Source organism: Corvus kubaryi, unplaced genomic scaffold (assembly GCF_017639235.1).
Source record: "Corvus kubaryi isolate FWS band 111438036 unplaced genomic scaffold, C.kubaryi_AGA036_p1.0 130, whole genome shotgun sequence".
Lineage (NCBI taxonomy): Eukaryota > Metazoa > Chordata > Aves > Passeriformes > Corvidae > Corvus > Corvus kubaryi.
Window position 1 is genome coordinate 4,061,958 of NW_024580665.1, and position 27,548 is coordinate 4,089,505.

At 40.9% G+C, this 27,548-nt stretch overlaps 1 protein-coding gene across 6 annotated transcripts in view; it reads left to right on the forward strand.

Annotated features, from left to right (window-relative positions):
• COL4A5 (collagen type IV alpha 5 chain) overlaps positions 1-27,548 on the forward strand; it is an 80,886-nt gene that overhangs the window by 49,398 nt on the left and 3,940 nt on the right. For 2 of the 6 annotated variants that reach the window (XM_042028851.1, XM_042028893.1), the window contains exons 24-53: positions 38-229; positions 671-839; positions 1,502-1,594; positions 1,679-1,783; positions 2,349-2,446; positions 2,711-2,861; positions 3,484-3,597; positions 6,154-6,162; positions 6,828-6,995; positions 7,868-7,957; positions 8,757-8,906; positions 10,117-10,215; positions 11,212-11,301; positions 11,626-11,765; positions 12,665-12,791; positions 14,067-14,147; positions 14,699-14,797; positions 15,357-15,407; positions 15,925-16,110; positions 18,732-18,740; positions 21,003-21,011; positions 22,365-22,498; positions 22,849-22,921; positions 23,071-23,142; positions 23,515-23,643; positions 23,961-24,059; positions 25,333-25,545; positions 25,887-26,064; positions 26,647-26,761; positions 27,060-27,232. In XM_042028851.1, the coding sequence (XP_041884785.1) occupies positions 38-229; positions 671-839; positions 1,502-1,594; positions 1,679-1,783; positions 2,349-2,446; positions 2,711-2,861; positions 3,484-3,597; positions 6,154-6,162; positions 6,828-6,995; positions 7,868-7,957; positions 8,757-8,906; positions 10,117-10,215; positions 11,212-11,301; positions 11,626-11,765; positions 12,665-12,791; positions 14,067-14,147; positions 14,699-14,797; positions 15,357-15,407; positions 15,925-16,110; positions 18,732-18,740; positions 21,003-21,011; positions 22,365-22,498; positions 22,849-22,921; positions 23,071-23,142; positions 23,515-23,643; positions 23,961-24,059; positions 25,333-25,545; positions 25,887-26,064; positions 26,647-26,761; positions 27,060-27,232 (3,416 nt within the window). The remainder of the gene's footprint in view (positions 1-37; positions 230-670; positions 840-1,501; positions 1,595-1,678; positions 1,784-2,348; positions 2,447-2,710; positions 2,862-3,483; positions 3,598-6,153; positions 6,163-6,827; positions 6,996-7,867; positions 7,958-8,756; positions 8,907-10,116; positions 10,216-11,211; positions 11,302-11,625; positions 11,766-12,664; positions 12,792-14,066; positions 14,148-14,698; positions 14,798-15,356; positions 15,408-15,924; positions 16,111-18,731; positions 18,741-21,002; positions 21,012-22,364; positions 22,499-22,848; positions 22,922-23,070; positions 23,143-23,514; positions 23,644-23,960; positions 24,060-25,332; positions 25,546-25,886; positions 26,065-26,646; positions 26,762-27,059; positions 27,233-27,548) is intronic. The other 4 variants (XM_042028869.1, XM_042028861.1, XM_042028878.1 and 1 more) reach the window with 4 other exon arrangements.

The following is a 27,548-nucleotide window of genomic DNA, read 5'->3' on the forward strand; positions in this document are numbered from 1 at the left end:
TTTTTTTTTTTTTTTTTTTTTTTTTTTTACCCCTCAGGGCTTCCCAGGCACCCCAGGTGCTCCTGGCAGACCTGGTCCTAAAGGAGACCCAGGGGATGTCCTGACTTCTCCAAGAATGAAAGGTGACAAAGGAGACCCTGGCTTCCCAGGACCTCCAGGTCTCCCTGGCATAGATGGCACTCCTGGACGAGATGGACTGCCAGGTTTGCCTGGCCCTAAGGGGGAACCTGTGAGTTCCATTTTAGGCTGTCTTTGACTGGATGGATGTTTTGGGAAGTCCTGCATGCATTTGACATAGTGCAGATAAGAGAACTGGCAAATACACTTTCTCTGTATGTGATAAGGCAGGATTTCTCTTCAGTAGATGCCAATCTAGTGATGATACACTGAGGTACCTCCTGAGTCTGTCAGTGTTCTAGAAATAAGCTGAGGCTTCTCTTGGGCAGTGTCAGAGGGTCCTTTCTGCTATTGTCTACATTTCACCTATGTACTGGGAGGAACTAAAGTAGCCAGGTTTGGGTCTGCTCTCTACCATGTTAGCAAGATGTAGGCAGCTAATGAGAGCTGGCAGGATGGAAACTGCCAGACTTTCAAAGCAGAAGCAATGAAACAGTTTATTTTTTTGATAGTAAATACATGATCTTTCCCATCCTGCTCTTTCTATTTTCAGGGCAGTGTTGCATTCAAAGGAGAAATGGGTATTCCAGGTGATCCAGGAATACCAGGTCTTCCTGGAGAAAAAGGGCTTCCTGGACCTCCTGGTTTTGGTCCACAAGGCTCACCTGGTGAAAAGGGCATCCAAGGTGTATCCGGCCGTCCAGGGCCTCCTGGTGTTCCAGGTGAGTTGGTCTTTGTGTGCTATTGAGCAAATGCTGCAAAATCAAGCTTTGCCCCTTTTGCTCCCAGGTAGTTCTCAGAACACAATGCTGCTTTTAAGCTTTTCCTAGAGGAATCTGGTATTTGTGAGCTCCCTTACTGAGCATCCTCGCAGAACGACAGGGAGAGCAGCATTTGTACCATGTCACTTTAGGCATGTGCCTCACCTTCTGCTCTGACCTCCAGGGAAGCTTTTCTTTCCTCACTGACTCCAGTGGAAATGCACTGTAACTACCATTGTGTGCTTGCCCATACTGCAGCTACAACAGGTTTGGGAAAAAAGGGGTTGCTTTGAACAAGTTAGCTTTTGTTACTTTCTTGTCAACTACACAGATCCTAATCAAGTTGTGCTGGTGTCAGCTATGGAAAATCCTATTCACATGAGGGTACCTAGGATGAAGCTATTAAAAAATAACAGTTCAGAAAAACTGTCTGAACATTGAACAGGGCTTCTGAGCCTCTCAGTGCTGTGTGGGGCTTGGGACTGGAGAACCTATTGAATAAAGTGTTGCTGGTGTCTGAGTTCTTTGTAAGCTGGGGATGGGACTGGCAACTTTTTCTGCTGAAAGAAAAACAGAAAAGCAACTCCTACTGAGTGATTCATATTTCTACTTTTTGGTTTTAGGTCCAAAAGGTGACCCTGGCCAGACTATTACAGAACCAGGAGTTCCTGGTCCCCCTGGTCCTCCAGGAAGAAATGGTGATCCAGGTCTTCCAGGTAAAGCAGCAGCTAGATACCCAGGGAATTCCAAGAGCTTTTTATTCTGATTCTGGTAACTATTTGATGTTCTCTTTTTTATAGGAGATCCTGGTCAGCCAGGTCAGCGTGGTTTACCCGGCATCCCAGGTGCAAAGGGAGAGCCAGGTATTCCTGGCATTGGACTTCCAGGTCCACCAGGCCCAAAGGGTATGTTTACTGCCATGTTACTGTGTTGTACTGGCTGGAAGAGGAGACATAAGGGGTGGTGTCTCTTCACTTTTTACTAGTGAGTTGATTTCTGTCTCTAGAATCCTTTAAAAAATGTTTGTCTTAAATCTATACATCTTTAAAACAGTTTCAGAAATATCAGAAGAAAAAACTGAGGAGCTCTTATTACTCTATTCACTGTCCTGCTCCTTCTCAGTAGTTTACATTCTTCAGTAAACCAGCGACACAAAAGTGGGTAAAACTTCGGGAAATGAGCTTGAATCAATAAAAGATCTCCAAGCCTCAAGATGTTAATGTTTCTGATGTGAACTGCTTGTGATTTTTGTAAAAGCTCATGGCATGGGGAGTGCTCCCTCTCAGAGTCCCAGAGACCCTTTGTGGCAAAGATTGACTGCTCAGAAGTTCTCTCAGCTGAATGGGTACCCCTCAAGTATGCTTAAGCTAGCACAGAACTACTTTTCATGGGCCTTAGGCATGTCTGGAGGAGTTGTTCTAATGCTTTCTGGTGTCTTTTCTGCTGCCCTAATCTTTATGTTGTGTGTAGGTTTCCCAGGGACTCCAGGCCCACCTGGAGCTCCAGGAACTCCAGGTCGCCCTGGTCTGGATGGACCTCCTGGACCACCTGGTTTCCCAGGACAGAAGGTCTGTGCTTGTGTTTACTATAAAACTTCCCTTTCTTAGAGGTTTTTCTGTGTCACTGGGGAGATGGTGAGCAGGATTTCACCTCTTGTTCTTAGCTTTTTATGGTGGGGAAGTAAAATATTCTCCTTGACATTTTGAGTGAGTGTAGTAAAATAGAAATTGAACTTTAAGATGGTGGGCATTTTTAATTTGTTACTTTTAACATTTTTAGGCGAGGCTAAACTTAGTAAAATCCCCTTTTAATTTTTTTTTTTTTTGTTATAGGGAGATCGTGGATTTGGCGTTCCAGGACCACCCGGGCCCCCAGGACCCCCAGGCATAAAAGGAGTTCAAGGACCTAAAGGTGATCCTGGCTTCCCAGGAAGCCCTGGTCTCCCAGGCCGGGCAGGCTTTGATGGAACTCCAGGGCCCAAAGGTATTGAGAACTCTCCCCTGTTTTGTTCCCTTCTGAACTTTTAAAAATGTAGCTGTGCTGGGAGGCATATGGCAGTTAAATACAAGCAGTGCTGAATTTAGAGCAATTACTTCAGGATCAATTTTTCCAAAGCAGACACACCTGTGTAAATGGAATATTGTGTTCTCAAAAGGCAGGCAAGGGAGTAAATCCCAGTCTGTGGGTCAGTATCTGAAGGTCTGTGTTCTAAAGGCAAATAATGTTTATATGGGGGTAAAACTTTATCAATAGAATAATTGTCATTTAGATGCACTGTGCTTCCACATGCTCAGAGTTAGCAATTCATTTACCCTTGCTCTTGACCATGCATGCCTGCTTTGCAGGAGAGCATCTTTTGAATTTGATGTGGGTGTAGCTACATATGTGCGTGTAGCCTAGAAACATAAACTTCATGCAGTCCACAATGAGTGAGGACAAATCCCTGGCTTTCAGAAATAGCCTCTGGAGTGTGGGTTTTTTCTTCTGTCAGATCAATGTTTGTTTGCATGCAAGAATGAGATTTCAAGTACAATGTGCAGGCACTCTGCTCTGAAAGCAAGTGTCTCTGAACTGAGTTCAGTATTTAACTAGAGTGTTCTTTTAGGTGACCCTGGACCAAGTGGACCACCAGGACTTCCAGGCCCACCAGGCATCCCTGGCATTGGTGGTCAAGGACCTCCTGGATCTCCAGGACCTCCAGGTCCTGTTGGGCCCCCAGGTAAAACCTGCATGAATGGTACCCATAGGTTATTTCTGGCATATACAAGCAGGTACACAAGATGCTGAAGGTCCAACTAGACAGATAGACTGTGATAATTAGGTATATGTCTCTGAAGGGAGTTTGGTTGCCTTTGTTTAAAACGACTGATTGATGAAGATATGAACTTGTTCCATCTCTGCACAGAAGGGTACATGTGCATGCATGCACATCATTCTATTCATGAAGTTTGTTCAGGGAAATTCCTTTTCCCTTTCATTCAGTGAATGGGCTTGCTGTGCACCAACTCTTGATGTTGCAAATATGTGGCAGTCACCACAGTAAGAACACTTTCTGTGGTCTTGAGCATGCTTTGTACCAAAGCCCTTCCAAACCCATCCAGTTCCTGCCATGCCTGTAGAATGTTTGCGTTGCATGTTTGTGAGCTACACTATTTGAATGTGTGTGCCAGCACTGGGCTTGGCATTGTTTGCAATGCATGCTGACAAATCATGGCCAGCTCTAAGACCATGGGTCATGGATTGGTTGGTCATACTCAGATCTTTATGAACTGTGAGCTGAGATTCAGCAAAGTGCTGAACTTGAAGGTAGGCAAGCACTTGAGTAAGTAGACCCATGGAGCTCGAGTTGTGCTCACATGCATAGTGTGGGTCATGTTTAAATCTGTTCTTCCTGAGTGGGGCAAGGAACATGTGGTCAGGGCACCAGCAAGGCTGGAATGTGCCCAGTGTTGGGAGCTAGGGACAGAAGGGGTTGGGACAGGGCACACAGGGGTTCCCTGGGGTAGCAGTGGGTCCTGTGCCTGGCTCGGTGTGCTGACTGTGGAGTCCTGAGCTGCACTGGAGGATAAACTGAAACAGAAGGGCAATACAGGCCTGGTTTTGGGGTGAGGGAGGTTTGTAGTAGTGTGGGTTTGAATGTTTCATCCAATGCATGTTCTTTTGTCTTCCTGTAACATCTCCTCTGGTGCTGGCCAGAGTTTGATTTCACGTGACCACCGATTTATTCTGCAAAATACCAATGTTGACAAATGCACAATGATTACTGGAGTGGATGGATTTGAAATGCCTCTATTTTCACTCTTCATCTCTGTACTGATTAATCAGTGTGGCTACTAACAGCATGGGGCTCTGAAATCTGGTGCATGCTGGAAGGTGCTGCTTGAGAAATCCTTATTTCCCTTGGCACTGCTCTGTCTCTGTTTTGTGCAGAATGCCTTACATTCCCTTCTCCCATCCCTTGTGTGTTTTATTCGGCTGTTTTGATTCTGTTCCTTATGCAGCATTAGGATACAGTTTCTGGGACTCTGTTTTTCAGGTAATTTGGAAAATTCTTGGAAGGAAGTCCCTGTCAAAATTTGCTTTCTCTTCCACCACCATTTATTCAAATAGTTTGCAGAAGCTCAACATTTTTCCTTTTTTGAATATGTAACAAATTACTTTAGAATTTACTGTGTTGTCTATATCGTTCTAATTATGATGTGATTACATTTTCAAGACCAGAAATTAGATTAGAATTAATTTCTATTTGAAAAAATATCTTTACCATTCTAGGTATGGAGTTTGTCCTATATATTATGTTCTCATTTTTTTTCTACTTGCTGATAGAAAGCTCTTGAACACAGAACATGTGTATCCCCTATCCATCATCTAGTACTGTTTTTTTTTTCTCTGCAAAAAAAGCCATTTCAGGCACATGACACCACAGTTTAAAGCAGTGATAAGCTGCTGCCAGAGAGGAACATGCTTAGTATTAAATAAGTGGAAGTCTACAGCTTACTCCATCAAGAAAATTCAATCTGCCTTTTCAGTGTGCAAAGAACACGTGATGACATCACATGCAGCTGTGAGTGGGGTGACCATTACAGAGTTGGAATACTGCTGCCTTGGAGTTATTTATGAGGTTTTGGCATGGTGGTGTCAATTATCTCAGACTATGCCAGGGCATGCAACACGCAGTATACCATCTGTGGGTGTAACAATGTACATTTACATAATAGCACTAAAAGAATGGGGGGAAATATGGAAAGGTTTTTTGTGTAATAAGGAAGGAACGTCTTTTGAAAATCGCTATTTGAAGGGATTTAACAGAATGTGGGGCCAATCAATGAGAAGCTGATTGGTAGGGTGTACTCTGGTGTTCAGAAGGGGTCCAAGCCAGTATCTAGAAATGAGTTTTATAAGAAACATATCAGAAAAAGTTTGTTCCCCACTTTTGTGGAAAATACTAGACAAGGAGAGAAGGAAAAATAATTTTATTTTTAAAATGTACCATCAATATTTGAAAATATCTCAATGTTTGTTTTTTCTGCATACAGTGGTGGCTGCACTTTGAAAAAAATCTCCAAGTTTCCTTGCAGTCTGGTTTCTCTCAGCTGCATTAGCATTGAATTCTTTGTATTTAGATCTGTTTTCAGTAACTTTAGATAGATTTTTGTCCTTGTTCTAACCTATATGTGCTTTATTTTGTTTCCTAACTTAACGACTATTACAACTCCTTATTGCTACCTGTCTCAACTTCCTGATGAGCTCTAACTCGTTGGCTTTTGAACCTCAGGTCCCCCAGGTACTGTGGTTTCTTTACCAAAGCGTTTTCTTAAGTTGAGATTTATGAATACTGCTTTTTGGTCAGCTACTTCTCCAGAGTGAGCATCTTCACTGACACCATGCACTGGAGGGAAACGAGCTGCCTGCTTGCTTCAGCAGCGCCTCTCGAGCTCAGTGTCATTAGCATGGAACAATCTTAAGCATCTTTTGACAATTATTGTTTTTCATTCAGGGAAAATACAATGCAGTGCAGAATTTTGCTATCCTTCAAAAATATTCAGCTAATGTTATCTTAGAATGTAGGAAAATGGAATAATTAATGGAAATATGTGAATCTGAATACCTAATTATAAAATACAAACTAGTCTAATAAATTTGGCTTTTTCTTTTAATAATCAGACTTGAAGGGTTGTTGAAGAGATTTGTTTTCCTTTTGAGATTCATTTGAATTGCATTTGTTACATCTTAGTAAAATTTTAGTCATGTTTCTCTTCAAGAGAATATAGCCTTGTGACACTTGGAAGTCATTCAAAAAAAAAAAGGATTTAGAAGAATTGCAGGGTTTTCATCCGTGGTAGGAATGGATTGCAACTAAAACTATTTCTACAGTACTATAGCCAGACAAACAGATCTCAGCCTTGCCTGACTTTTTGCTAAAAGGTTGTGTCTTAAAACATTGTCTAGGGTTGCAAGGCATTCCAGGGGAGAAAGGGGATCCAGGTCCTCCAGGCTTCGACGTTCCTGGTCCTCCAGGTGACCAAGGAGCTCCAGGATATCCAGGACCCCCTGGACTCCCAGGGCCTCAGGGTTCACCTGGGCCACCTGGCAGGGATGGAATACCTGGATTTCCAGGTAAGTTCATTTATTTTACCTGTGGACAAAGACCAAACTGCAGTTATGGGTGGTAGCTCGTTATGCTTGCCCATGCCAGCTTAAAGCACTTGGGTGTTTATCCTACCTATTTAAAGTTGGATATATATAACCATTACATCTCATACTTTTAAAAAACATTGTCATAAAATATGCTGCTTTAAAATTCTTGTTACCTTTTCACTCTTCCCTATAACTTGATTTAAATTTTTTATACATTATTCTTTTTCATAACTTTCATACATGGCTTTGATCATCATTGTTATGATACTTCTCTAATTTATTTTGCGATTTTTTTTTCTAGTCACTGCTATAATTTAGAATAAAATTTGTTTAAAAAGAATAATGATAAATGCTACTTAGTTTCAAGTATTAATTTCCTTATTCTAAGTGTTAGACTATTCAGTTAAGCTAGTCTGTTTTGCCCTTTGAAATAGCAATATTAAAAATGAACTTTGAGAATGTCTCTTGGATAGAGGGAGCAATACAAAAGATTCTAGAAATAGTGTATACTTAATTGTCTTCTTGCCTTTCCCTAAATTCAAGTTTGTTCAAGCTAGGATTTGTGTTTCAAACTGGGGAACTAAACCTCTTGGAGATATAAACATGCCTTCTACTGTAACAGAGCACTGCAAATTTTCTCAGGACCTAACTGGAAAAATTGCCACAATTTTCAAGTGTCATTTTATCTGATTTAAATCTATACAACAACTGAGTGCTTTTAATTCCCTTAAAACAGGCTTATATGCATATGCTGGTTACTAAATAACATGGAGATCCAGGGAAACAAATTTAAGGTACCTGATAGGTTTTGAGTTTCTGTTCAAAATGACAATGTAGCTCAATGCTTTTAGGTGCCAAAGGTGAGATGGGTGTCATGGGAGCTCCTGGTCCTCCAGGGCCTCCGGGAACTCCTGGAAGAAATGGCCTGCCTGGCTTGAAAGGTAATGTTTGCTTTATTCACCCCTGAAAGGGATGCAGAATGCTGTTTTCCCTGTCCTGTGTTGAAAGGTTTTGTAATACTAACATCTAGGTTTTCATTTCTGGGACCTGCTCAAGTTATCGTCTTTTGACAGTGCTGATGTTCAGAATTGCTTTGCATTTTTAAGCCATAGCATTCAATCACTCTATTTAGATGATGTCATGAACTGTTAGCTATTTTAGAAACATTTCCTTTGGATTGATGGCATTGAAGTAGGGCAATACTTCTGAAGTGTGTTTTGAAATCTGCTTAAAACAGCAGAAAGAAGAAAATCAGTACCTTAGGGTTATGTAGTCATCCAGAATTAGCTATATAGGTATCACAGAGAATCTCTTCTCTCTACATTTTCCCAACCCCCTTGCTGGAGGTGAATTTTGAAAGAGTTTGGTAGCAAAAAACCTGATTCAACTCCCCAGAACAAGGAGGCTCTGAATCCAAAGCTGCTGTAGCTGTAGCTGTTGTGACCCCTCTGTGCTGGTGGCACAGCGCAGTGGGGCTCTGGGAGCTCTGGAAGGCTCAGACAGGCACAGCTGTTTCCTCTGCTGCCCAGAGCTGACAACACCCCTGTGCACTCCACTCACTCAGCTTTATTCCAGGGCTAAAGATGTTGTGGAGCACTTTCCATAAACTGCCTGATCATTGAGTGAATTCCAACTTCATGGATAAGTCATGGAATCCCTATGTAAGAAAAAGCATTACAAATACATTAGCCTACCTTAAGGATTATATTTTTTTCCTTTTGTTGTCTGTACCTCCTGTAGGTAATAGTGGGTTACCTGGTCCACCAGGGCCTCCTGGACCAGTGGGGCAGAAAGGCATCAAAGGTGAAGCAGGTCTGCCAGGTCCACCCGGAACAGTTGATCCCAAACAGCTGGGAGCAAAAGGAGAAAAAGGCGAGCCAGGTGTTCCAGGTAAAGAACTTTGCATGTGGATATGGGGAGGTGGTTTGTCCTCTACACATAGTAGTGAGCTGTGACTGAATCCATTACTGTTCATTCTTTTTTACAGAAAAAAGTTAATTTGAAATATAGATGTGGTTTAAGGTTCTTGTATTTAGGCTTTTTTTAAAGGGATTTTGTGACTAAGTTCCTCTTTATGGTTAGTTTGCAATGTCCTTGCTCATTAACTGTTAACTATTATTTGGCACATGGCAGTTTTGTAATAGCACTAAGGTGCTTTCAGCAGGATTACAATTCAGTCTTCTAGGAGTTATTCCTAAGCATGATGAGAGAGTTGTCATAGCTTCTGTGCTGGCTGCATTCCTGCTGTCTCAAAGGCCCTTGGGTCTTTTCCTTGTAGGATGAAATTGCACAGGTCATCTGCTTGTGCACCACCTCTGAGCTAAATGTTATCTGTGTGTGTGTTTCTACTTGGGAAGTTAGCAGCCTGGAAGTTTTTCTCAAGTCTGTGTTCTCTCTCACTTTTGCTGGCCTCCTTTTCCTCCCCCACCAAGGGTTCTGATGTCTCCTTTGAACTCTAATTTAGTCTTGAGAAGAGTAAAAAATATTGTACCCTAGAGAGAGCCAGAATGCTTTTACCTAGTGTTGTCCCAGCCATTATTGTGCTAATTTACTTATTGTGCTAATTTCTTGGAAGCCCAGGTAGGGTCCTAAGACACTATTTTTCCTTTTTCTGTGGAAGGCAGATTTAACTGTCAGCAGGGCAACACAAAGTTATTCCATGGAATATCAGCCACATAGAATTTGTAAAAATCTGCTAAAACACCTGTATTAATTTTTATAATGTGTTAGTCCCAAAGTGATTTTGGTGTAGCAATGTAATTAAACTTGTACATCAATAATCTGGGTGAATGCAGAGGTTAGCATGGAGTCTGCTCATCCAGAAGACAGCCCTTTGAATGAAGTATATTGGCATTAGTTATGAAGTTACTTTTTTCTCTACTTACTTCTATTGTCCTGCTCTGTAGTAATTTTAAAATTTCCAGAACAAATATTTTGTGTTCTGTGATACTTCTCTTTGCTAAACTAGGAGGAATTATATTTACTGAAGAAAAATCCCTATTTGGTTTTTTATTCATCCATAGCTACATCTGATCTCTTCAAGGTAAAAGAAAACATACAGTAGTAGTAATAATAATAAAATGTGACTTTTTCCCTTGAGGTATTCCTGGTTTATCAGGCCAGAAAGGTTATCAAGGTCTCCCAGGTGACCCAGGCCCACCGGGACTTAGTGGCCCACCAGGTGTGCCAGGATTGCCAGGTCAGTAAACAAGGCCTCATCTGGACAGCGTTGATGAATAAAGATTTGCATGTGTTTTTATCACATGGAGTTGGGATGTTAATCCACTTACATCTAAACTAACCTTAGGGATTTGCACTTAAAACTGCAGCACAGTTTTGGGACATTTAACGTCATTATCCAAACAATATGCTTGAAGCTTTTTCCTTCAAACAGACCCAAGAGCAGATTTAAACGGATCCCATTAAAGATTAAGGTGTCTTTTAGGATGACTGGAAAAGTACTTGTTGCTCGAGCAAGTGACGTGACTGCAGGATCTGCCAACAGGACTTGTCATTTTATATATTTATTTTGTATATTGCTAAGCATTATACTTTGCAAATGGCCAAATGGATGTATTACAAAGGCTGTCTGGGTGTCACATATTTGCTTTAAAGAATTGCAAGGACCAAGAAAACAAATTTTGTTTTGCATTGCTACTCCCTACAGCTGTAACAATTTATTTGAGATCTTGAGTCCTTGTGTCTAATGTAGGCCTCACTCTAAATATCTTGTTGGGCTTGGGGAATATTGTTAACCGTCCAGGACTCAAACTAGTTTGGCCATTGTAGGTTGCATTAAATTCTGTAATTGAGGCTGCTGAATACGTGTTGCACATAAGAAAGAAGTAATGTGTTCATTCTGCAGAGGAACTCATGAGAGACCAAGTCACACCAGTCCTGAATCCTTTCAGATGGTGACTAAATCATGGACTGGGATTTGACCTATTTCATTAGACTAATCTTCAAAACAAATAAGCAGTGGCCCTGATCAAATCTTGGCTTAGAACAAACTGCAGGTGTTGAATATTTTACTGCAAATGTGTGAAAAAGCATGTAGGAACAGTATGAGGCCTAAAGCAACTCCAAATCCATTGCCTTTGTAATCAGATGACAACAAGCATGTTCATATGAGAATGCATGGATATCAGAAACCTTTTGTTATTGCCATTAATTAACTCAATCACACCTTTCCTAGGCATCAAGGGAGACATGGGGCTTCCTGGGCAGCCAGGACCAACAGGACCTCCAGGATTAAAAGGAGCTGTAGGAGAGATGGGCCTTCCAGGTTAGTGTCTGTGCTTGAATTTTACTTCATTTGGGCCAGTGTTCTCCTTCTACATACTCCGAAGATGACCCTGTTTGTGTGTAGTATGTAATAATAAATAGCAATAAAGATGAGGATTGCATAAAACCCTACATACATAATTGATATTTTTAGATAATTGTTTTAGTTTGGTTTTAGAAGTACAAAAAAACATTAGGTGTTCAAGGCCAGCCAGTGAAATTTTCAGGCCTTTTTAGTTTGGTTGCTGTACTTTAAATGATTTCTGTAAATTACTGCAGAAGTTTTATTTGTATTTTTTAAAATTTCATTTTATCTTTTGGACAGGTCCCCCTGGGATTAAAGGCAGCCAAGGAATAGCAGGACATCCAGGGCAGCCTGGGCCTGCAGGATTTCCTGGACTGAAAGGGGAGAAAGGTGACCCTGGTCTTTCAAGCATTGGTATTCCTGGTCCCCCTGGACCAAAGGTACAAAATTCTTCAATTGAAAATTCCATGACAAAACTAGATTTTGTGTTGATTTTTTCCCCCCAACTATTACTTAATAGATAGTACGTATAACTGTAAATATGTATATAAATATATTAGTAACAAGCAAAGTCGACTTTTCAGGTGGGATAAAAATTTCTAATTTTAAAGGTGAATTTGTTTATATGTAACTTAATCAAGTTAAAGGAGAAGATTGTTTACCAGACTTTTCAAGTTGGGTTTACTTTGTGGCCTAATCTTCACTGTGACACTTTGGTAGTTGGTAGGGATTTATACAATTATCATTGTCCTGCTGTCTAATTATGTAGTTAATTCCTAAAAAATTAAGATGTGCATTTAAGAACAAATTATTAATAATATAGCATGGTTACTGCGGCTTAAAATTTTAAGGTCTGTATATAGTATTTGAATTAATATTTCCCTATATCATCCTTTCTGCCACCCACAAAAAAGTGACAAAAAGATCTTCAGGATGTCTGGCAGTCTTCACTGATGCCTTGCAATTGATGTTGAGCACAATTAACTTAGCAAAAACATTATATGGTTGAAGCTCCACAGGTTTCTTTTTTTAATTCTGCATTATCATGGGGTAAAAATCTCTGTTCCTCCTGGAAGAAAGGAAGATACTTTTTTTCTTTAATGTAGGCCAGTTCTGAGGAAAAAATACTGTGCACAAAATTATAGGGGAAAACTGTTGAAGTCTTTACTATTGCTATTTCTGCTTAATTTTGTGTTGAGATGATTCACATTACTGGATATGAGGAGAGGTGTACACAATATAATTGTGACCTTGATGTGATGGCAAGATGGGGAACATACAGTAGGGGCTTCCCCATCTTAAGAAGTCTGGGTTCTTATTTCTGCTTAATGTTTTCTAGGGAGATCTTGGCTTGCCTGGATACCCAGGTGGTCCAGGCTCTAAAGGTATAGCTGGAAATCCTGGTTTGCCTGGATTTCCGGGCAGTCCAGGTGCAAAAGGAGAGCCAGGCCTTCCTGGATTCCCAGGTAATTCTCAACGTTTTTTTTTCACTTCCCCTCTTGCTAATATTGGTATGAACAGCTAAACACAGTGGGTAATTGGGGGAGACTCCAGCTTTTCAGAGTTTTGGGCAATCTGCTGCTTCTAAGCTTTGTGCTGTTGGAATTGTCACAGGAAAAGTGTTGGAATGCATTTCTTATGAGTGCCTTCTGAAATCCTTCACCTGCTCTGAGCGGATGTAGCAGCTATGTTTGTTAATACTCTCCAGTCCCACAGCACGCACTCTTACCTCCTCTGACCCACAAATACTAGGGTAAAAAAAAAAAAACAAAACAAGGTGTCCATATTTTTTCTTCATGAATCAATAAAAAAGTGCCACCCTGGAAAACTTAGCACTTTTTTTCGTAGCATTCATTGTCTAAAAATGTGTTCTTAAGAGAAATCTCTGAAATATAATTAAAATAGATTTTGCACTGTTCTCTAAAAAATATTAATAGAAGTTGTTCACAGGTATATGTCAGTTTTTTGATGCAAAATTTAAAGAAACAAAGTTTCTACCTCTGCTGTGTTTACAGCACTGAAGGCTGTTTTACAAGTGTGCTTGGGCTGCTTTGATGTAGAAAATTAGGGAATTTACAACTGTGGTCATGACAGCAGGAAGCTTAGAAGAAAACAAAACCTGACCGTGAACCTGACAGTTTTTACCCTCTGTTTCATGTCATGCCTAAAAGACTGAACAGCCACAACATGCATTGAGACCCTGCCTCAATACCTGATCAGGCTCAGGTGCTGTTCAGAGCAGACACTGCAACAGATCAGGAGTTTTTCCTACCTCCCACTCAGCTCATGCTGTAGGGGTGAGAATCCAGTATAAACTCTAACTAAGACCATTTTTATTAAGTTCCTTTTTCAGGAAGTAAAAAGAGGATTGGGGAAGGACTATTCAATCCCAGTTCATAATGCTTTCAATTTGTCATCAAGCAGAAACACCTGTCTCTAAAATAGTAATTTTCTAGCAGACTGCCAAAGTTGCTGTGTGCTTGGCCATGGGCACTCAACAATTAAGAGGAGGCTCGAGAGTAGCAGTAAGGGCAGTTGTACCAGTATGTTTCGTTTCTGTACATTCTTTGCTTTATAATTCATCTCATTGATCAGCTGTAAATCTGCAAAATGAGCATAAATACAGTATCTTGGTAGAATTAGCTCATTTGTTACTCAGGGCATCTCAGACTGTAGCATTTAAAGATCTGCTGAAAAGTCCATTTTGTTCATTATTTGATTGAAATGCCTGTGCTTTACAGGAACGCCAGGAATTCCAGGACCAAAAGGTATTGAGGGCCCTCCAGGTAATCCTGGCCTGCCTGGACCACCTGGGCCAGTAGGTGAGCATGGACAGTGCAGCAGAGATCAGCTGCTTCTGTGAAAAACATAACACATTGAAGGCACTTCCTTTCTTCTTATCTTTTTAGCATCATGGAAATGCATCTATATGTACATGGGTGCTCAAACACCATTGCACACACCTAATTCACTGAAATTAAACAGTAAAGAAAGAAATTTAAACTTTCTTTTGAGGACTTGTATTTGCTGTCAATTCATTAGCTATTGAAACAAGAAGTTAACTGTTTCAGTACTTACCAGCCTTATTTATGCTAAGTACTCCCATGGTCTAACCTGTTTTTATAGGAGCAAAATCCTGATTTTTACTAAAGGGAAGCATTATCTTTTTAGCAAACAGTGACTGCTTGAAAATTCACAGGTCTAAAAGCCTTTTCTAAATTGTCAGGGGAGAGAGAGAAAGGTTTAAGATTACACCCCTGTAAATCTTTTATTGCATTACCACGCCTTTAGATTGAGATGGTGGGGAAGGGGATGCTGGGTTTTTTTACTGCAGGTTAGGCAAGTGTGCTAATGTGTTCTGTCCCTGTTTTAGGTGATATTGGTCGTCCTGGCCCTCCTGGTCCTTCAGGGGAAAAGGGACAACCTGGTCGAGATGGTATCCCTGGACCAGCGGGTCAGAAGGGTGAACCAGGTTAGGTGTCCTTCCTGTTTGTTTTCTCCTCTTCACTCTACACTGGCATGTCCTGCTTGCTCTATTCTTTCTTTCCTGTAACTGCCCTTACACCTTCAAAGCTGCTCCTGTGGTTCCTGGCTGCTGGGTGGCTCACAAAGACTGCTGTCAAGCTGCCAGGGAAGCACAGGACAAGAATTCAGTCAGCTCTCCCGGATTTTATTACCTGGCTTTAACACCAGCCCCTGTTCCTGTGTTCCATGGTAGCTGCATTGCTTCAGCCCAGTTACACAGTGGATAAACAGTGTAATCCCTGCTCTAAAGATAGATCTTTGAACAAAAATGCAAACATAGTAACTCCCAAAATCTGAAAGAACGTGGATTGCGAGGGGATGGAAACACTTAGGAAAGCTGCAGATGCATTCAATAGCAAAACCTCCAACTTTAGGGAAGACTGGTGAGTGAATGAGAATACAAGTAATCTCAAGGAATCACATATTTCATTCTTCTAAGCCTCATATTCCCATTCCTGGAGACCTGAAAGCTAAATATTCATTTTTGTCTAAATCTCTTTTTTCAGGTCTACCAGGTTTTGGGCGTCCAGGACCCCCAGGACTCCCAGGATTGTCAGGTAAAGCTTTTCTGTTGCCCTTTGTTAAAAAGGTTCAATGTAAAATATATTTACACACCAAAAACAAGAAGGGTGGGTTGTATTTTCTGCAGCAAATGAATACTATAGCTACAAGTAAAATTTTTTTTTGTCAGCAGGCTTTTTTCAATTAACCACAGCAATAAAGACATTTTATTACTGACCACTGTATTTTGTAAACTAGCAATTATGCAGCCAGAATAAATGCACACAGAGCAATAGCCTACTGCATTGTATGGAACTTTGCTGATTTGTGTCAGTAAATAAAGCATTCATACAACAGATGACAAATGAAGCTGCTTTGAAAGTATAGCTTCTTGATACATTGCTCCTCTCTGGTAGCATTAAAGCTCCTAAATTCCTCAGGCTTATTTGAAAATTTTGGAGTTGTGGCCAGACTTGTGCCTTCTGCAAGAGAGAGAAATGGCTTTGCAAGTTGGCTTTTGGATTTATGGCAATTTGTAACAGTATTCACAAACATGGCTGTTTGGTTTCACAGGGCAAAAAGGAGAACTGGGGTTACCTGGCCCACCGGGACCCCCTGGACTTCCAGGTCTGAAGGGAGAACCAGGTTTCCAGGGATTCCCTGGTCTGCAGGGTCCCCCAGGCCCACCAGGAATACCAGGGCCACCTCTGGAAGGTCCTAAAGGTAGCCCTGGCCCACCAGGTGTTCCAGGAAGGCCAGGTAAGAGCATGATCCATACCTGTGAACATCTGCCAGTACTTTGATATTTTGCTGGTAGGTCATCAGCCTTTAAATTCTCTCAATTTATTTGGATGGATAAGGTCAAGCCTCATGGCATAGGTGTGTGGGCAACCAGAGCATTTTGTTGCCAAAAAGCCCTGGTATCTATAAATAAACTAGCCTCAGTTTCTCTAAATTTCTGATGCCTGGCAGCAAAAATCGAAGGCGTTCCTGCGCGGGAGGTTCTCCGCATGCTGCCCCAGTAATCACTCGCAAGCACCATCCGACCTCTGAACTTTGAGACCTTTGCAGTGCTGGCACACGATCAGCAAACGTCATCGTGCACAAAAAACCAAAAGTAACAAACCCCATCATTCTAAGAGTCATGAAAATCAAATTCCCGCTAGCATCCCAGCATGATCAGATTGGATACTGCTCCTCATCTCCGGGCCATGTAACACAAGTCATTGCTCCATTGTGTCACGTGGCTCCCATGGACTCCATCATGCCGTATTCATCTTTCCATTCCATGTTTGCATTTTGTTCCTGCACCAACTAATTCTGGGAATGAGAAAACACTACACTGAGTTAACATTGCTGAGCAACTACCTGGCCTGTGTTAGAAATTGATTTCTATTTTGTGTTATAGAATGTTTATTTGCATTTAGATACTGCTCTTGAAAAACTATAACTTTAATGAACCTGTCACAGCTCCAGGTCAAGCTTATTGCTGGATCTTGAATCCAGAAGTACTTTGCTGCCTCTAAGATTCATCTCACTTAACAGGCTTGACATTCTCCCTTAAAGAAGACTGCTTTCAAACCAAGCCATTGGTTGATGACACAGATTTTTTCCTTTGCATAGTAATGGTGAAGTAATATTTTTTATTGCCCTCAAATTATTCTTTTATTTAAAGACTTTTCTGAGGAAAGTTAGTTTTGAATTAGTACAATTGTAAAATAGCTGCAACACAGATGTTGTTGAATTTTGGGTATCAAGGGAGAGTTTAGCTTTGCAGTATACACGTGGAAAGATTTTAAGATTTGCTCTTTCCTTATGCTTGCTTCTGACACAAAAGGAGACAGTCACAATGGAAAATGGATTTTTTGAATGGAATTTTATCAAAATATTTTCTCTAGAGCTGAAAATGAATCATATGTTGTTATTATCAATGGCAATATGAGTTTTTTGTGTTGCAGAGTAGGCTATGAACTCATCTACCCTAACTGTGCATTTAAAACATGAGTCATTGTAAACATTTGTTTTTAATTTTTGACACCTTAAAACTGGGGTGCTGTTTGCCAGTGTAATGAGGTTTTCTTTTAGTCCTAGTAAAAATACTTGAATTGTGCTGTATCCTAAACCTGCTTTGTGTGTGACTGGCATGGAACAACAACCCTATGGGTTAATAATCCCCAGCCAGTCACAAGGTCTTCCTGGTTTCCTATTTGGTTAGTGGAATGAGGAGTACATGCCTTCTCCCTTTTTGCTGGAGGAACTGACTCCGTGCTGTGCCCCAGGCGCTCTACTCAGCCAGTGGAGCATCACTGCAGCACGTTTGTAGCCCCAGTTTGCTTTTGACTGTCTGTAATTTTTCTGTATATAGAGTAGTGCAGCAGTTAAAATTTTGGCCCAGGACAGTGGTTGGTCCATAACAGTATAGGCTTTCATTTTTAAAACATTCTTATACAGAGGATATCTCCAAACTCTAAAGAAATCTTTAAAAGTAAACCAGGCTAAGCAACCTCTGAGGTATAGTGAAAGCACCAGCTGAGATTCTCTGGTCTGCTGTAGCATTGGGTTTTATGGAGCTGCTCATCCTGTTCACACTTCCCTGTGTAAATCAAGTGTTTACTGATTCTGATCAGCTGGGGAGGTGGAGCAATGGTGTGATCATTTTGTGCAGGTTTATGAGCAGGGGAAACAACCAGTGAGGTTCTGCTCAGCCATGTTCTCTCTCTCCTTCTCTTTCTTTCTCTTATTTCCATTTTTGTTGCATGCAATGTATAAAGTGAAGCATTTGTTTTGCTCAGTTATGTGTGAACTAATGTGGATAAACCAAACTATTATTGCAGTTCTGGTACAATCAGCACTCCAGCCTTTTGTTTCTGATGATAACAGAGTCTATTGTTAGAATGCTGATTTTGTAACATTTCAACATAAGGCAGTTACTCATAAAAGCAGCTGTGTGGCTGTCGAATTACCCCTTCTAGGGACCAAAATAAAACCAGAAGCTGTCTACTGTTTGTTGTTGACTTCTGGGTAAAATTCTAAGATTAGTAAAAGAGATGAAGTTAAACATGATGTAGCTCTCTGATTCCAGTTGAGTTACCCCTAAAATAAACATTGATAGGTGGTGTTGGGATGGATTTATTAATTCATTATACAATTAAGCCAATTTCCAGGGCAACAGAACATTGCTGTTACTCCACATGTCTATTTTCATTGCTATGAATAATAATAGTTTGGTGTTTTGCATACTGTATGTAAAGGAATATTGAGCTAAATCTAAAAAGAAAGGTTTAGTTGAATATGTTAGTTTGTTTATATTTCTAACAATTTTGATGTTTTTCCCCTTGTTCTAATGATGACCTTGGTGAATTCTGACCCCCTACTCCCAGGTCCCTCAGGTTAGCCCCGTAACTCCAAAATAATAACTTTGCATGAAAATGAATGTATTACTTCTGTAGTGTCTAAATGTAGATATGCAGAGTCATTTTTCAGACACACCTTTTAATTTGCGGTGGGAAAGAAATGCTCAGAGTTGGCTTTCAGCCACCTCCTCCATGTTCTTTTGGGACTGACACTGGAAGGACACTGGCTCTGCCCATGGTGGAAGACCTTGTGGGTCTAGATTTGCAAGGCTTTTATAAAGTGTCCCCAGCTGTGAAACTTGTTTTAGCTTTTCTTTTTTTTTTTTCCCCTCAGCGCAGCTGGAAACAATATATTCTGGTTTTCAGCTTTTTTTAAAAAAGCACATTGCACTGTCCTCCCATGCCTTGCTGTATAATTGTGTGTTGCAGCTTGGGCAAGTGACAGTACTCATTTTTGTAGCACCTGCTACTCTCAAGTGACTGAAATAAATTAGATGCTTCTTTTATACCAACAGTATCTGTAGGAAAATTTATATAGACTAACAGTGATGCTTTAGATTCCCAACTTAGAGCCTTGTAAGTTTTCAGTGCAGAGAAATCCTTATTTCCATTGTTTTGCTTCACCAGCCCATTTAGAGGAAATGAGGAAAGTTCTTCCTTTCACAAGTATTTAATGAAAATAAAGCTCACAGCCCTGCCCTCCCTGGCACTAGGGCAGTGGGACAGAATTGGTGAGAACACAGTCGTTTCCAGAAGTTTATTGTAAGTTTTGTGTATCAGCATGGAGCACAAACTGGCACTTGGGAAGATTTTAACATCTGTGTCTAGACTGAAAATGACTTGGTATATCTATTTAATAATAATGATGTCTTTAGGTTTTGCTATGATGACTTTCAGGAAGCAAAGAACTGTCATGAAAATTCAATAAAGGAATACATTTTTGTTTTCAGCCTGCTGTCCTAAGCACCATGAGGTAGCAAATGTGGTAGCCCCTGATGTTTGAATCCTATTTTTATGCAGCCATGTAAAAAAAGGGAATGTGGCTTTACCTTTTAATTTAACTGTGGTCACCCAAGCAGTAACCACACTTCCAAAGAGAGCTGCCATCATGGGGTGCTGAGAGGAACTGAGTGATTGCATCGCATTTTGTTCCACCCTGACTGTGATCAGCCAGAATTCAGTGATGAACACACGTAGGACTGATTTATAAATCATAGCAAAACTTATCTATCAGTGAAATATAGTTTATAAGTACTTAACAGTAACAATGATATGTCCACGTCATTATTTTTAACAAGTGTATTACAGTTAGTATTTAAAATAATTTACCAAATATGTAAGAAATAGTGCTATGAGGTAAATGTGATGTGTATTTATTGTCGTTTTTAGCTGCAAATTGCATGGTGATATATTTAAATCATTTCACTGACATGAAATATGCAAGTGGCACAGGAGCTAAAATAATATATTAACTTAGGAGCATGGTAGGGACAACCAGCTTATCTTTTGAAAGAGGACATTTAAATCATTTTTCTAAGATGTTATCACATGCCGTTCTCCATATAACCTTAAGCAGGTAAATTAGCATCTTGGAATATTTTTTCTCAAGACAAAATAATGCCAACAGTAAAGGCAACAAATTCTAAATTTGCAAGTTCTGCTGTATTTTTGCTTACAGCATTTGCAGCCCTGTTGATCCATGTCAATTCTGCTTAGTTTTAAAGAGGGTGTAAGCCTACTTTTCAGTCCTGGAATTGTATTCACAGATAGTTGAGGCTCATACGTGATTAGTGGTGATAAGTCCTTCCGCTAGTCACATTTCCCCCCTATCCAAAGAAGAATTTTCCACAAGAGTAAGTTGTAATTCACAATTTACCTATTTGTCAAGCTCCAGGCCCTGTGAGGCTAAATGTTGTCAGTGAAATGGTTACATAGTCCAAACCCTGTTGTGAGCAGGACTAACCAGTTATAGGCCTTAGCTGTAATGTTAAAGCAATAACACATTCTCTAGTGAAGCTTTAAGTTTGCTATTAAATGAAGTGTCAAATTAGTTTCAGTAGAGCCTAGTCACCAGAATAACTTGTATCTGAAAATACCTGTGTTTGTGTATTCATGCGTGGTTTTATGCATGCGTGTGGATTATACTGTAAATACAAAATATGCTGGTGAAATGGGTTGTTGTGCAGTGTATTTGCTGTCATCTGTACTATTTCTAACTAGTAATCTTGTTTTGTACTGTGTGATGTCTGACCCTTCTAACATCGATCATTGGGCTTTGGTGAACTCTGATCCTTCCAGGTCCTCCAGGTTAGATTCTTAACTCGGGCAATTTGTTTTACTGCAATGCACTTGATGTAAGAGAAACAGATGTTTTCCTGTAATTCTGTGATTGTCTTTTTAAGGGCTGTGGTTACCCTGCGGACCGTATGTGTTTGATTAGCATGCCCCAGATGGTAACCTGGTATTATTATGCATGTATAAAAGAGCAAAATGAATACAAAAAATCCTTGCATGATGGGATGTTTTCTGTAGCTGAAACTGCTACAGGGTATGTGTGAAATCTGGTACAAAATTGCTGTTGATTTTAAAAGGGAAGGAATCCTATACTCAAATTTGCATGCAGAAATACAAATCCTCAAATTTATCCATTGAGGATGTCAAAGGAGATGTTAAGTTATTCAAGGTTGCAGGAGAATGAAAATTCAGCACACTGATAAATGTTAGATTTGTACTACAGGAGAGACTGTCATAGCACTGTCCTGAAAAGAAATCCTTTTGTTAATCCAATTACAAGATCTAACTTGTAAAATGTTATAAGCTGTTGCTGCACTTGCTTATGGTTTATTTTGTCACAAATTAATACTGGTTACCTTCCATTTAGATGGTGGGACAAAGGTGGAGGTCTCATCTTTCAGTTCTCCAGATATCAAAGTTTCTTTTATAGCTACTGCTTTGCTTTGGATTAAGGTGGCTATAGCAAAGGCAAAATATTTAAAGACCAGTCCAGTTTTTCTATTAGATTTGCACAGTGTAATTCTACTAAAGATAAAAAAGTCAGTTGGAGGGAGAGTTATTCAACATAAGGAAGGTTCTGCAAATCAGGTTGTTAATGTAGGCAAGGCAGAATGATGAGCTTCCTGCTGCCCAGCAGTCAGGAGACAGTACATGTGTGCTCCTTAATAGGTATGTCAAATTGTGACAAAAAAGCAGCAGTGTTTTACAGTCTTGAGGCTAGCTTACAAAAGGAATTCAGGCTGTTAAGAAGCACTTAAGATGTGGGGAATGTAATGCAGGTCAGCAGAGGGGATATTTGTACCATCTAATTTTGGGTTTCTTGGCTCCCAGTAAAGACACTGGGTCTGGTCACCAGTAAGCTGCCGATGCAGGTGAGCTGCACTGCCTTCTGGAAAGACCTGCTTCATCAGCTAGATAAGGAGCCTTGGTTCCTGATTTGGGTAGTGCAAATAATTCCTCTATTTGTTTTCTTTTTCATTTACTCTGAATTTAGCATTGAAATAGAGCTGGGAAATGAAACCAAAATATCTTTCTTTTTAGTTCCTTTTGGTTTTGTTTTTTTTTTTTTAAAACACTGAAGGCACAAACTTGGTGGAGAATGATTGATACATACTGATATGTGCATATTTGTTCTGCAATGTTAAGGTCCACCAGGCCCAGAAGGTCCACGAGGGCCACCAGGCAGTGGAGGACTTAAAGGGGAAAAAGGGAACCCAGGTCCACCTGGCCCACCTGGCCTGACAGGTCCAAAGGGAGACCGAGGACCACCCGGACGCCAGGTAGGAAAAGAAATGGAGTTTTCCTCTAGTTAATTTTTAAATCCAATAAAAATGGAATATATTTGGGTGGAACCTGCAGTTTAACATAATAAAATAAAAGCCAAAATGTGGTAGCTAACACCCTGCCTCTTCCTTAGTTATCCCCCAGTATCTGGGCAGGGTGTCCCTGCTATATTCCCATGGGAGCTGGAGCTGTCAGTTCAGCCTCGTGTTCCCATTCTCACTGACAGCCCCCTGTGGCCTCAGTCCTCCACAGCCCCCAGTGTGCTTGATTGTCCCCAGCCACCTGTTCCATTCTGGTTCTCTGGAATTGCTGAGATGGGGAAATAACATGAGGTTCTTCTCTCCAGGGGGATCCTGGTCGTCCAGGTCTGAATGGAATGAAGGGCGACCCCGGGGTTCCAGGCGTTCCAGGATTCCCAGGTATTTCACGGGGTATTCCCAGGCATTTAACCAGCATTTCAAGTGAAAACCTCCAGACACAGTAACAGCCTGTTTAGGCCATTCCTGCAGCAGATTTTGTAAAACAGCATGTTCTTTCACTGAGTGACTGTGTGAATTTGATGTTTCAGGTATGAAGGGTCCCACTGGACCTGCAGGACCCGCTGGCCTCACGGGCAGCCAGGGACTGCCCGGCCCACCAGGTAGGAGTCCTGGGTAGTGACACTGTCACTTTTGCTCCCCATCAGTGGAATTTGTTACAGGGATGTAGGACTGAGTTGGTCTCAGCCAGAAGTCAAAGTAAAGCGAGCAAGCTCTTCAACACAATTCCAAGCTGTACTTTTTAGCCCCTACAAGTAATTTTAATATATTCTATACTATGTAGCCAGTCTACATAGATTAATTCCTGTGAGAGGGGTCCTTAGAGAGGGTCACCAAGAGCACTTTTTTGTCCTGTATATACATTTATTTTTTTGCAGTGATGGAGCTCTTGGCTTCTAATTTTGAAATAAAGAAACTGTTTCTAATGCTGTGTCCCACCTTGGTTTATCTAATACTAATCCTCTTTCTCTCAGGTCCACCAGGTTTACCAGGTACCATTGGACGAAGCATTGTTGTCAAAGGTGATCCTGGTCCCCCGGGTCCTCCAGGACAGCCTGGGTCCAAAGGGCCACCTGGATTGCCAGGGCCACAGGGATTGCCAGGTATGCTCCAAGGTGGCTGCAGAAGAAATGACCAGAAGTGTATCTGAGTGCAGGTGGCAGTGCCAGTGACATGGCACTGGCTGCAAAGATGAGTTACTGAGCTCAGCAAGAGGCAAGAGAGAAATTCAGGTTAATAGATAAATGCAGGCTTAATAGATAATAGAAAAGCACTGGATTCTACCATGTACATCTGGTTTAGTGGGCTGTTCTTGTCTCATGTATCAGAAAGAAGCAACAGCTGAGTCACTGACTACTTAAAGATTTCTGTAGTGAGATTTCAAGAGCTTTTATTTCAGTTATGCTATTGTGTGTTCTAGGTCCAATTGGTCTCCCTGGTGACCCAGGGAGAGATGGACTTCCTGGTTTTGATGGTCCAGCAGGACGTAAAGGAGAGAGAGGCCTTCCAGGCCAACCAGGTATGGTGTTTATCCTATGAGGATTCACTGGAAAAAGAGACTCCCATTTCTGTATGGAGGCTAATACTGGGAAGTAAGATCTTTGTTTCATGGGAATAATGATAAAATCATAATTTTAGGATTTTCTTAATGCAAAAATATTACAAACAGCTGAACATACTTTGATTTGGAACATTCTCAGCATCAACACATTGCTGGTCATTGCTGAATAACATTGTTAAGTGCTTTATCTCAAGCTCAATGGCATCCTCTTTGCAGCACAGATGATGCAGAGGAGATAACGAAGATTGTAGGAAACCGAAGAGAGATTAGTAAAATAATTCCTATTTTGCATGGAAATTACGAATGGGGAAAAACAGACTTCATAAAAGAGTTTCACCAAAGTCAGAGATTGGGCTACCACGTAGCTATTGCTTAGAACCGCTGAACTAGGATTTGAGAAATCAGACTGGGCACTGGGACAGTTTTCTAAAGGTGATAGATATTAAGTAGCTCTCTAGTGCAACTTGTGAGAAAAAGTATTAGAATTTAAACAGTTCAAAAGAAACAAAAATCCACAACACCTCTTTTTCTTTTTTTCTCTGAGCAGCTCTATGAAATGTTAGCATTATCTTAGTGAAAAAATGTAAATAATGACTGCAGAGTAATACAGTCTAAATATCTGTAGTTATATTTCCTGATATTGCTGTTCAAGAACAGCCTTTTCTGATACACTTCTCAGTCATTTGACTCATTTTTGCTCACATTCAAGGCTGTTCTAGCTTATTTCCCCTTTTAGTAACATATTCCAAAACTAGCAGCAACTTTTCTATTCATTTTGATGGGCTTTGGCTCAGGAGTTAACACAGCATGCCCTGGAGTGAGAATTGTCCCTGCTTCTGGCTCTGCCATTTATTTTGTGATCTTGAGCAAGATGTTTCAACATTATCTTAAGCTGCACATGCAGATATGTTTTGGAAGTGGAAAGCTGACTGAAGTCATTCCAGTGGCTGTCATGTCCTCTGCAGTTATCATAGTGCCTGACAGCTCTGAGAGTATTTAACTTCACAATACCCCTACAACACAGAGAAGTGCCACTGTTACAACCACCTATGACAATCTCCCTGATTCAACCAAGCTTAAATGAAAAAAAAAAAATTCAGGAAGACAGTGTTAGCAAATATCAGGTGCCCTAACTCACAAGCACTCCATCACAAGACCAACATGTTGGTCCTAAAAGAGGAAGCAATGGTGTTAATCAATACGGTTTGTTGTGTTTCTCTCGTGTGAACAGGTTCACGAGGAATACAAGGACCTCCTGGTCCTGATGGCTTACAAGGCCCACCTGGTCCTCCTGGAACAGCTTCTGTTGCTCACGGATTCCTTATAACTCGGCACAGCCAGACCACGGATACACCCCTATGTCCACAGGGAACATCAAGAATATATGATGGATTCTCTCTTCTGTATGTGCAAGGAAATGAGAGAGCACATGGCCAGGATTTGGGTGAGATAGTCTGTGTGCTCTGTCTTTGAGAGGAAACATGTTGTAGCTGCTTCTTCAATGCTTGGGTTCTATGAAGACACAACAGTCTTGGAGATTTCTTAGATGAGGATGGGGATTGCATACTAAGATCTGCTGTCTCCAGAGGATGCACATTGTAATTCAGGATGAAAGAATGTAAACCAAAATAAAGAAGTGACATTTTTCCCCCCATGTGACAATCTGATATCACTTGCTGTGCACTCACAGGAGGAGAGGAAGGATCCAAAAGTACTGTTCTCAAAGAACTGCTATAAAAAGCAATGAAGTGAAAACTTTGATGTCTTGTATGTCTTACTCTGTAGGTACTGCTGGGAGCTGTCTTAGACGTTTCAGCACCATGCCCTTCATGTTCTGCAACATCAACAATGTTTGTAACTTTGCATCAAGGAATGACTATTCCTACTGGCTGTCGACACCGGAGCCGATGCCGATGAGCATGGAGCCACTGACTGGGCAAAGCATCCAGCCATTCATCAGCCGGTGAGGCACAGCAGGCTGTCAGGTCTCTTAATATCTGGATAAATAGCACAGCTTATCCATGTGTTTCCAACATGCAGGTTGGGTATTAAATGATGAATCTGTCATGTTTTATTCTGGGAGAGACTAGAAAAATAGCTTGTTTTAAAGTATTCAAAATAGCTTGTTTTAAAGTATTCATTGTCTTCAGAGGTTTGTCTCCCTGCAGCAGTGATAACAAGAGGCCGAAACGCTGTGCGAGCTGTCCTCAACCAAGCAAGCTCTGTAGTCACCATGGACAGGAAAAAGAACATGGGAGCCATGGCTTTAGGATTAAGGCGCTCACTTGGGGACTTTAAGCTTCCAGTTTTTGTTTCAGGAACTGCTTCAGTATTTTACCCAATGTAATAAAAATACAGAGAGATTTTGAGTTCCAAAATACTCTTACTGCAGTTACAAAATATGTGAGAAGTAGAAGTCTAGATTAATAGGAGAGCCTCTCACAGGCGAGTTTTGTTCCCTTTCTCAGTGTAAGAATTATTAAGAAAACATACTGCTATTGTATTTTAACATCACATGTTTCTCTGGTACTTCCCCTGTGTCCAGATGTGTTGTGTGTGAAGCTCCTGCTATGGTGATAGCTGTGCACAGTCAGACCATTCAGATCCCTTCATGTCCTGCAGGCTGGGACTCCCTCTGGATTGGTTACTCTTTCATGATGGTAAGAACTGCCTCCTAATCCAGAAGCAGGTACTGCCCACCTGTGTCCTCAGCTGCTTTAGGACACTGATAAGAACTGCAAGGGTTGTCATTTAAAAGCTTTTTACCTTCAGTCACTAGCCAAGGTAGCCAAGATTGACAGGGTTTTCCAGTACACAGATCCCAGTGTCACTGACATTTCTGGAGGTGTCTGACACCACACTATCTCTGCCAAGAATGAGCTCTTCAGTAGTTGACTACTGTGCTATTCAATTTTTAACACCTAAGATCCGTGTTTGTGTCTTTCTTTCCTCCACTAGCACACCAGTGCTGGAGCAGAGGGCTCTGGACAGGCCTTGGCATCACCTGGATCCTGTCTGGAAGAATTCCGCTCAGCACCATTCATCGAATGCCATGGTCGGGGCACCTGTAATTATTATGCCAATTCATACAGTTTCTGGCTGGCAACTGTAGAGGTGTCAGAAATGTTCAGGTAAGAAAACCTGTTTCTTGTCTATTGCTTTATTCCAGAATGAACTCTTTGGCAACTGAATTTATTCCAAAGATCAAAAGAGATTTGTTTACAGGGGTATAGGGAAATAGTTTAGCTTGTTTCCCCCCTCGCAACCAGTTTTTCAAGTGTTTCTTTGGTAAGCCTTTAATATTATGTAAAAACTTGCTAGGGCACATTCTGTTTTGCAAGGAGTCAGATTCTTTCTGTGTCAATTTTATTCACATTTTGTTGTAGTACCTCCTCTGAAAGTAGTCCTACTGTGTTTACTATATTCGGAGCACAAAAGAACAATTTT